The sequence below is a fragment of the Phalaenopsis equestris genome, unplaced genomic scaffold (assembly GCF_001263595.1).
Source record: "Phalaenopsis equestris unplaced genomic scaffold, ASM126359v1 Scaffold000121, whole genome shotgun sequence".
Lineage (NCBI taxonomy): Eukaryota > Viridiplantae > Streptophyta > Magnoliopsida > Asparagales > Orchidaceae > Phalaenopsis > Phalaenopsis equestris.
In genome coordinates this window covers 623,534-634,821 of record NW_018164563.1, presented here as the reverse complement: position 1 = coordinate 634,821, position 11,288 = coordinate 623,534, and the positions used below count along the sequence as shown (strand labels likewise).

At 32.7% G+C, this 11,288-nt stretch overlaps 1 protein-coding gene across 1 annotated transcript in view; it reads left to right on the top strand.

Moving 5' to 3' along the window:
* Positions 1–32: 32 nt before the first annotated feature.
* The window catches only part of LOC110021091 (histidinol dehydrogenase, chloroplastic), a gene marked incomplete at its 5' end in the record, with an annotated part of 30,056 nt that continues 18,800 nt past the window's right edge, over positions 33–11,288 (top strand). Inside the window, 10 exon segments of the mRNA XM_020719422.1 lie at positions 33–50; positions 537–674; positions 908–1,029; positions 1,132–1,184; positions 1,293–1,365; positions 2,308–2,409; positions 2,486–2,587; positions 2,682–2,753; positions 2,824–2,886; positions 2,977–3,018. Coding sequence (XP_020575081.1) covers positions 551–674; positions 908–1,029; positions 1,132–1,184; positions 1,293–1,365; positions 2,308–2,409; positions 2,486–2,587; positions 2,682–2,753; positions 2,824–2,886; positions 2,977–3,018 — 753 coding nt within the window.

Sequence of the window (11,288 nt, the reverse complement as noted above, 5' to 3'; positions counted from 1 at the left end):
CCCCCCCCCCGCCCCTCCTACCGTCTTTGAAGTCTCTGCGAATCCCGCTGGTAAAGACGGCTGCTTTCGTCTTTCTCCTTCTCATTTCGATCTTTATCCTTTTGAGAGAAATAAAAACTGCGCTTTTGCTTCCCCGTGTTTTCCACTAAAAAATATAGTGGTTCCGTTGGACCTTCTTCAAAGTTCTTATTTTTAAATTCGTTGTTGGATTTTCTTCTACTTCCATTCTTTTTTCCCTTTCATTTTTTGTTTTTTGCTTATTTTTTAAGGGGGTTATTATTAACTTAATTTTTCTCCATGCCTATTAAGTGAATCCCTGGACTGAAATTGAAAAAAAAAAAAGCTTTGGAATGCCATTCTGAAGCTATGGTTTTTCTATCTTTCACGAGTAGAAGTTACGAGGACACTTGTTATAATTCTCATGATGTGTGTGGCAATATAACTCGAAGTTAGTGTGAATTTGTATCCATCAGCCATAGATTCTTGGTTACTTAAAAAAATGTTCTAGCTTACCATTTATCGCATTTGGAATGCAGGATAAAATCTGTGGATGGATGTTTCATTTTCTTTGTTTACAAGGCCTGATCAAATTCTTAAATCAGAGATCTTTGGTGTTTCCAGATCATTCTGCTTTCCTAGAAGTGACAAGTGCAGTTTGAACCGTCTGTTATCTGGTTGATTTTTCCCTAGATTGTTTCTTTTTTGTTTCTGTTTGCAGGCAGTAAAATTGTTCTTTTGAATCCCTTGTTCATTTTCCATTCACTTTATCCACTGCTGGAGGACTTCATATTGTTGCAGAGATTTGAGTAGAGAAATTATTTTAATACTAAAGTTACCTTTTTTTTATTTATCTTTCACTCTTTGAGTTTTCAATTGATTGTATACTTTGTCTTGATCATTTGCACAGTGACCAGAAGTCAAACTATACAGTGTTCAATGAAATCTTATCGGTTATCAGATCTTAATGATGTCGAGGTTCACACACTAATGGTCCGTCCTCGCATTGATTTTACATCAATCTTTGGTGTGGTGAGAATTTTTTGTATTTACATTTCTAAGTTTCAGACATCATTTTTCATTTCATAACATGAGGATATCATTCCGAATTGACTCGGATTCTTCTGGCGTTAGGTTAAACCTATTGTGGATGATGTCCAAAGTAGAGGCGATGCTGCTGTTGTTGAGTTGGTGCTTCTTGAATACCTATACTTGCATATCATCAAAAGTTTTAATTCTGTTATCTCAGATTTTTATTACACAGTATCTAATAATTTCAATTAATTCTTAAGCAGTTATACTATAAAATTTGATAAGGTTGCACTGGACCGAATCATTGAACACGTTTCTGATTTGCCAGATCCAGAGGTGGGCTGATTAAGATGGATTGATAATTGTTTTACATGAACAAGTTATCTGTTTGCTTTGCTTATGTTTGAAAGTATCTTACTATTTATTTCCCATTGTTAATTAACATTATTGTTATCCATTAGTGGGAGGTTCTTATTATTGTTACATATTCTGTCCTTGAGTTAGCAAGTTTTCCCTATTTTTTTTCAACTATTCCAGTTCCATTTTTTTTTTTCTTGACTTAGCTGCGAAGGATGATTGGTTTTATGTTAGACATGTATCTTCTTACATATTGTTAACCTTGATATCATGGTCGGAATAAGCCAATCTACACCAATAATCCTGCAGCCAACTACTACATAAACATTGCTTGTTATGAAGGATTTTAGAGATTCATTTGTGTATGCTGTAATCGAGAAAAAATGGTCATAAATTTGTATGGTTAATAGGTATGCCTTTACTTCTTGTATGATTAATGCAAATAACCTAGACCTCTTAGTGAAATTTTATGATATCTCTCGGTTATATACTTATATTATGATAATTTTGAATGAAGAAGTATAATAGTTCCTAATTTGAATTGCAGTTGCTTTGTAGTTAAAGGCAATCATGAAGTGTTGCAGTTGCTTTGCAGTTAAAGGCAATCATGAAGTGGATCATAACTGTTAGGATAAGGATCTCTGCATGTTTGAGTTAGAATGGACTATTGCATGTAGATAGTGTGCTATTATGTTATATGTGAAAGTTAACATTTTCTTACCTGTTCTTATTTAGAGCTTATCTTAGATATCATTTTTATATGTAGTATAACTTTAGAACCATCTGCATATTGCAGTTTTTATTTTTATTGTTTTGTTTTGTGGTTAAGCTTAACTTCCCTGTATTCTTTCAGCATTATCTGCTGTTTGTGACATTTGTCCGTGTGGACAAGTGCCTAAAATTAGCTTTCATGGAAAACAGATTGATCCAGCGGTCAGAGAAGCATTTGATATTGCATATGACAACATATATGAATTCCATGCAGCCCAAAGGGTTCCCGAGAGGAATATTGAGAACATGAATGTAATTTTACCTTTCGTACTTATATTAACGCTTCACGTCTTTTTTTGCTTGGCTTAATTAAACTAAATTTGTATAGGGTGTCAGATGTAAACGAATTGCAAGGTGTATTGGCTCAGTTGGGTTATACGTACCCGGGGGAACTGCTGTTTTACCATCAACTGCTCTGATGCTCTCAGTGGTACAAATGCATATTCTAGATTTATTTTATCTATATCAATTTTTTTAATTTAATTTAGCTGACTGGTTAGCTTTTTGTCTCCTCTATGAGGCAGCCTGCTCACATTGCTGGGTGCAAGACTATTGTTCTTGCCACACCTCCATCTAGAGATGGTACTATATGTAAGGTATTATATGTAAGAAGTTGCCTAATCTCATCCATTATGTTGAAATTTAATGTTCTTATTTTACCTGCAGGAGGTGCTTTATTGTGCAAAAAAGGCTGGTGTAACTCACATACTCAAAGCTGGTGGTGCTCAGGTGGAATGTTCTCACGTTTTCCTAATCTGAAAGACTGAAACTTCTTTGTTTCCTCTGATTTGGCAATTCTAACTTTTTTCCTATTAATAGGCTATATCTGCAATGGCTTGGGGTACCCAATCATGTCCTAAGGTGCGGTATTTATTGAGCTGAGTTTAATATCGGTTGATGCTTACAAGTTGATATTATTTTCCCTTTGAATTTGCTAAGATACTGTTTTTCCTTGTTTGTTTGGTTTTTTCCTCTAATTGTGGCTTTTTTCTATTTTGTACTTCGTTGATCCGTTTGATTTGGCTTTGCGGTGGTGCGATAAATGTAAATGTCTATTATATTTTATAACGAGGTTATCCAATTCCATAGCTGGATTGGAAGCTCCAGCGGAAGACAAGATTAGAGAGAGTCGCCTTAGATGGTTTGGTCACATTAAACGTCGACTATCTGATGACCCAATTAAGAGAGTAGATGTATTAAGAGAGTAGATTAGATTTGACATATTTTAAGAAAGATAGAGGTTGACCTAGAAAGACTTGGGCATGTTGTATGAATAATGATCTTAATTTATTAAAGTAAAAGAAAAATATGACACTCAATAAGGCGCAATGGAGAAAAAGGATTTATATAGTCAACTCTACATAGTGGGATGAAGCCTTTTGTTTTAATGTCCTTAGTAATGTGTGATTGATCATTTAAATTTTTTTTCATCTCATCCATCCTGATCCATGATTTTCTTAGATGTTCCACAACTCCATGTCATCTAAATGAGTGCTTGACGAGCACCATTAGTAAAGAATAAGGTAGCTGGATTGCTTAATTGTCATTCAAGTTGGAAGAGGCGTTAAGCTGCTTGCTTATGCTATATGTGAATTATTAGTATTGCTTTTATTTATTTTTGATTTTGCGCCAACCCTTCAATTGCATGAATATCTTTCTTCATATCTATTTGCTTGCTATCCACTTTCTCAACTACACCTATTTTTATGGTTTACTTAGTAGAAAAGTTTAAAAAGGCGAAATCGGGAACCAATGTCTTTTACCTAAGCACGGTGAGGCACAAGCCTTGAGGTGAATTGAGGTGTAAGCCTTTAAAAAATTCATAAATATGATATAAACCATTGATATGATTATTTAATCTATTATTATGAATACAAAATTTAATCTTAAATATTGATATAAAATTGAACTTTGAAATGCAATTGTAGATAAACATTCATTTAAAATTAAAATATTCCATGAGGTTTAAGATCCATAGTGGTTTCATCCTTGCTTTCATAATCTTAAAAAAAAAAACTATCATATTTATTATTATCTAATTCTATCTTGTTTGCAACTTTAAAATATTTTTTATTCACTATAATTTTTTCTTACTATCAATTAATCTGAAATTCAATTTAATTTAAAATAAAAAACAAAAGTAATAACATAATCAAGTAATAAAATTTAAATTATCTTTTGATCTTTTTGAGGCATTGTGTCAAATATCTTTAATATAATGTACTTTTTGTGCAAAACTTGATTTAGGCACTGCCTCAAACGCCTCGAGGTGTATGCCTCAGATGAAAAATGTGTAAATCTCAATGGTAACATGAAGTTTAAGCCTTCAGGCTTTTTTACACGTTAGTTCAAGGCATGCCTCAAAGCATATGCCTTGAACGCTTTTTAAAACAATGCTTAATAGTAAGGTTATGTAGAAGAGTCCCCCTTGATTTTTTGATCCAACAGAAATTAAAAAGCACATGTCATGTGACTATTCTACTTTGTTAAGAAACAACTATTTTGTGCAGAAATAACCAGGGTCATTCAAAATTGAAGTCAGAAGCATGTTAACAATGTGTTAATAATGGAGAATTATGTTTTTGTAAATTATCGTGCACATGCTATTTATATATGCACAGATTGAATTTTTATTAGAGGTTATTTCCCTTTTTTTCCTTATACTTCATATTTCCTCCCACTCTTTTGGAAATGTGCTATGTGGTAGAGCACAACTTCTTCCTTCCTAGGCTTACTACAGCAAATGATGTTAGAGTATGATCAACTTATTCATTGGTCGAAATACAGGCTTAGGAGATTTCACAGGAGCTTTGCTCAGCATGCTAATTGTGAACTTTTTGTACATAGTGGTCATCCTTAGTAGAGCAATAGGTGTTTGCCCTCTAGCGGACAAATTCTATAGGAAAAGAGTAACAAGCCTTGAGAAAACTACAATCTCATCAGGCAAGAGCTTTTCACGTAAGAGAAGCATTGAGATGGCCTATAACCAAATTGATGGTAGTTTTCAGCTCCACCCACATCCGTGGAAGTTACATGATTACAAAATGAATTAAGACTTTCCTCCAGAGGTACCTTGTAAATTTAGGATTTTCCTGATTTGCTTTAGGAAATTTAGAAAATTTTCCATTTGATGGAAATCATGGAGGATCCATTGGCAAAGTTGGTGACTCACTAGGGTGGACAATTGATGTAGCACATGCTTCTATACAAGCCAATCACTCCATGAATGTCTAAGTGACCATAGACCAATTATAAAGAGTCAAGCTAGGGTTTTGAAGTTTTCTTATGCCCATTTCTATTTATGAACTAATTTCTTATAAAGTTTAGAGTTATTTTATTAGGTTTTTTTATCTTCTTTTGGATAAGGCTAGGTTTATATTTTGAATGCTAGTTGGAATTGGATAAGACTAAATTTGCATTCAAAATGTTGGCTTTATCCTTATGTCTTTATTTCTTTAAATATAGTTTCATCTTGTATAATTGACTTATTATTTATTGACGTTGAATGAAATTAGGTTGAATGAAATTTGATTATTTGTGAGGCCAATTGAGTGCTCCTAATTTAACTACACAGATCACTCCAAGTTGTATTCACAGAGCTCTTTCCTCCCTTTTTCCCCCTCCATTATAAACCTATTTGCTAGGATGAGCTCAAGTGCATTGGACTAAGGATGTGAAAATCTCTAAAGCAGACTTGGATCAGAAGGAATTTTATCAGTAACACAAAAGGTTCACCTTTGGCTGCTGCAATTCTTATAAGTAGACTGAATTTCTTAGGCATTTTGATTTGACATGTTCAAGATGATATTGTCTGAAAACCATTTTGGCAGCTTAACAAATTGATTGACATTCATTTACTTGGCAGGAAAGCTTTTCTAGTTTGCTGCTCAAAGTGTTCTCTTGTTGGTTTTTGTGAACTTTTTTCTGTACTTCTTAAAAGTTCTTTGAGGGAGTGTAGCTAAAGAATTGTGTTGCAGTCATTTAATCTATTACACATTTTTATTAACTAAATTGAATCGTTCTATAAAGAGATGAGTTAGAAGCCATAAAGAAGATGTGGCAAAGAAATTGTCATCTCAACCAAACCTGAATCCATGCACAACACGTCTTCAATTCTACTAATCTGAATACTACAATCAGTTTTCAAACTGGGTGATGTTTGGTTTTTCCCTATAGTAGTGATGCTAGAAGTTTTAAAATGGAAGCACTTCCAATGATTTCTCATGCAATGTCATCATCATGGTAGAACTGCCAAAATAAAAAAATATATATATTATCTCTTAGTATTGGTGATCTAGCCCCATTTACCAATTTTCCTCATCGTTTTCTTCATTCAATGGGATATCTTGAGATAATTCACATTTCTACTTTGAAATTGCCATGGCAAGGAAGCATGTATATAGTTGTATTTGATGTAAGGGAATGCAACAGAAGATCTTACGGTATAGGATTTTTAATGTATATCTATCGTGAGATGCTAGAAATCATGCATCATGCATGAAAAAATTGATGGTTGTTGGTTGCCAGCCCTTAATCATTTTATTAAGGATTCATTTGAAAATTCAAAAGAAATCAGTTTTGTCGAAATTTCAGTAGACTTCTACTAGAAATAATGACTAGAAATACAAAATCAAATAAGCTAACGAAATGATTCGAAGGCCACTCATTTGTTGAAAAAGATAGATTCTATCAAATTTGATTGAGATGAAAGCAACAAATGAACTTTCAATATTGCTTGTGGAACCTTATGTTGTGGTGAGAGATATGCGCGAAACTGCTGAAGTAATGTTCGAGAGATCCGGATGAAACCCTTGAACAGAAGCTCACAAAAGAAATCACAAAAAAAATATAAAAACTCCAAGATTTAATGTGGAAAAACCTAAAAAGGGAGAAAATTACGGAGCAACACCACACCAAAAAATTCACTATAAAGAAATGAGGAGAAATGTACAGATTACACTACACTCAAACTTATCTATAACTTTGAAACTCAAGAATGCTCATCTCTTCTCTCTAACACCTGTGAAAATTGCAAAATTCAAAGCATTCAACATAGACACATTCTCGCAACAAAAATGAAATTTAAACATTGAACTGCTGAAATTCGATTATAGGCGCATAGGCGCCACCCCTGGGTGCTTGGTTTTTGGGCATTCTAGTTTGGGGAATGATCCAGGAGTGGTTGCGCCCCTTTTGGGTGCCGTAATTTCAAAGGCTCTGTCTCAAAAGTATGGTTCTAGGCTCTTAGGCACCCCCACTAGCACTGGGGGGCCACTCCAGGCACTGCTGTAAGGCTCTAGGCACCATTCCAAGTGTTGGGTTTCCTCCAAACTCTATAATCTGTCTCCATATATAATAATCTCTCACTTGGAGACTTATTACAACCAATCCTGCACCTTCAAATTTGTATCATCTTTGTAATAGTGTGGTTCAACTTCAGTCTCAACCTACTTGAATTATAACTGAAGTCAAACATTGCTTCATTTTCTCAATTATAACAACATTAGTCAACATATATAAAAAATTTTGACTTGTATGTATATTCTCCAAAGATAATTGATCATTTTCTAGGAGCGAACAAATGAAGTGATATCTTAGCTGAATGTTCTTTTTCCTGACATGAATTGCTGCTTCTTAGATAGAAGATGAAACTTTCCCTTTCCTTGCTCCTTACTTAGTTTTGCCATAAAGCCCTGCAACCAAATCATTTTCTTGTTAGCCTCAGTGATAATAATATAGTCAGCTTCTATAATCGACTGTGCAATAACTTTCTATAATCTGGAAATCAAACTCACTGTTGTGATTCCCAAAGTAAAATGTAATCTGTTGTATTTCTTCTATCATTATTATCTCATGCTAGATCAAAATCTATATATCACGGTAGATCAATTCATGTACTTCCAAAGCAAAGTGTTTTGTTGTTTGTTTCTCTCAAGTATCTGAGAATTCACTTCACTGCAATGATGTTTACCTAGATTACTCATGTCCCGACTGACCACTCTCACTGCATGTTCAATATCTGACCCTATACATATCATCATATACATCAAGCTTCCAACTGCTAAAGTGTACTAAGTTCTTCTATTGTGTGCTTCTTCTGCTTCAGACTTAGGTTATTGTTCTTTAGATAGCTTAAAGTGACTACCTAAGGGGTGCAATTTGCCCCACTTATGTTGAATTTATGTAGGACATTCTCAACACATTCTACCTGAGCTAACTTCAATGTACATTTACACGTGTTCTTGCTGATTCTCATACCAAAGATTTTATGGATTGGTCCTAATTTCTTTTTTTCAAACTCTTTTGATAATTATTCTTTCAAGACCCTTGTCTTCTCCATATCTGCTCATGCAATCATGCATATACAAACAAAATAAGCACAATATAATTATTAAAATTTTTGATGAAGCAATAATGTCTTCTCTTCATGAAATTTGATATCCCAATGGTTGCACCATTTATAGTTCTCTTCTAAGTCACCATATATAAAGATTTTCTTTACATCCATCTTCCATGAGATGTAGATCCACCTCTGCTACTAAGCTCAACAGCTCTGATAATTATCATCTTCATTATAAGAGGAAATATTGCAGTGTAGTCTAATCTTTATTTTGCTAAAATCCATTCACAACAAGCCTCACCTTATAATAATTGCTACCTTATGAATCTTCTTTCAACCTGTAAATCCACATTTTATGCAATGCCTTTTTTGCTTTATTGTAATTCTGTCAAATCCCATTTCTGATTTTATATTAGTGAGTCCATCTTGTTATCCATGGCAAACTCCCACTCCTTTATGCCTTCAACTTGAGTAGCATCATCATAGCACTCTGGTTCATCACTATCAATTAGCAATAGATAGTACAAAGTAGGAGAAATATTCTATATTGGTTGTGTGATTTTGTTGGACCTTTTAACTTCCGTAGCAGGTGTCTGAGAAACTTTTTGTGCTTTCTCAGATTGAACACCTTTCATTTATCCATGTTCCTGATCACCATTATTTTCTATTTCAATATATTTGGAGGAAGCTTTAGGAGTAACTGTTGGCCTGAGTTTTGTTTCTTTTTTTGTATATCTCCATTTAATTGAAAGTGATAGCCCTGCCCCCAATGAATTTATGATTATGATTGTCTCAAAATTTATACCTAAAATTTATCTGAGCTATACTCAATAAAGGTACTCTTGACATATTTTGAATTAAGCGCACTCTTGAATTCAACATCAGCATGACATGATGAACAACCAAATACTTTCGGGTTAACTGGATTTATCTTTTTGTCACTCCAAACTTCTTTAGGTTAAATTGATATTTTTATGAGAATTGTAAAGATTGAAGGTCATTCATTCTAAGTGAAAATTTAGGTATCCAACATTAATCACTGATTTTGAATTTTAAGATGAAAGATTGAAAGATAAAAAATATAACGAAATATTATCGTACTTAAAAGATATAAAATTATTTTTATGAGTGAACTTCAAGATCTTAAGATTTGGATGTTCATGAAGAAACTAATATTTTTAAACAAGTTGTAGAAGATGTGCTTAGAGATTTAAAAAGGAAAAAAAAATTATGAATTAAAATAGTTGATATTGGAATAATAATGTGTAAGAAAAAATAAAAAATAAGAAATTTTTTTATAAAATTTAGTTTAAATGTAAAAGCTTGGAGAACTGAGAAAAATATATGGTGACCCATAGGAAGACTAAGAGAATTATTTGTGATGCTAATAATTCTTTTTTTGATGATCTTTAAGATAAATTAGATACTAAAATGGTGAAAAATATATATGTATAAACTAGCCAAACAAATAAATAAGAAAAATAAGTATTTAGTTTAGGTGTATTAAAGATGAAAATCCAAAAGTATTTTTTTTAGATGAGGATATTCAACATATGTTGGTGAGATTTTTTGATAAAATTTTCAATGAAGATATTGAAAATATAATTGATCTTACTGATATTATAGAATAAATAATAACAAATTTTTTTATTTCCACCGTCGCATTAATAAAACAGAAGTTGAGGAGACTTTAAAGAAAATGAAGTGTGGAAAGTAGTAGAACCTGATGGTATTTTAATAGAAATGTGAAAATATGTATGAGATTTGAGAATTTCTTGACTTGCTAAACTTTTAAATATTAATTTAAAAATTAAAAGATATCTGATGAGTGGATAAAGAGTTTGTTGGTCTGTTGGTTCCTATTTTTAAGAATAAAGGGGATGCACAATTGTTGGTTCCTATTTTTAAGAATGAAGGGGATGCACAATAGTGTCCAAATTGTTGATGAATTAAACTAATGTGTCATAAATTAAAGTTATGGGAGAGAGTAATTGAATATATGTTATGATGTGTGCGAAAATTTCTTAAAATTAGTTTGGATTTATGCTGGGCAAGTCTGCTATAGTTTTGATGGAAAAGTACAGAGATAATAAGGAGGATCTCCAAATGATTTTTGTTGATTTAGAAGAAACTTATGATAAAGTTCCAAGAGAAGTATTTTGGAGAATTTCAGAAAAGAAAAGTGCTGATTGATATTGCTTATATTCAAGTCATTAAAGTTATGATATTGGAGTTGTTACTTGTATTCAAACACAAGGAGGATTGACGAAGTATTTTCCCATTTCAGTTGGATTGCATCAAGGATCATCTTTAGGCCCATATCTTTTTGCTTTAGTTATGTATGCTCTAATTAGACATTTATAGGAGGATGAACCTTGCTGTATGCTTTTCGATGACATCTTTCTTGTGGATAGGACTAGAGAGAGTTTAGGAAAAACTTGAATTATGGAGTTCAACTTTAGAGTCTAAAGGATTTTGCTCAAGTAAATCTAAAATTTAATATATGGATTTTAATTTTAACAATATTAGATCTAGTGGCGGGATTGAATGATGCGTGATCAAGTCATTAAAAGGAGTGAATATTTTAAATATCTCATGTTTATCGTTCAAATTGATGGTGATATAGATGAGGATGTTATTAGTAGAATTCATATTGGATGGTTGAGTGGAGAAATGCATTGGATCTATTGTATGATAGAAAAATACTACTCAGACTTGAAGGAAAATTTTATAAGATTGTAGTGAGACCTATAATGTTTAATGGCGTAGAATTTTGGCTTGTAAAATAGAA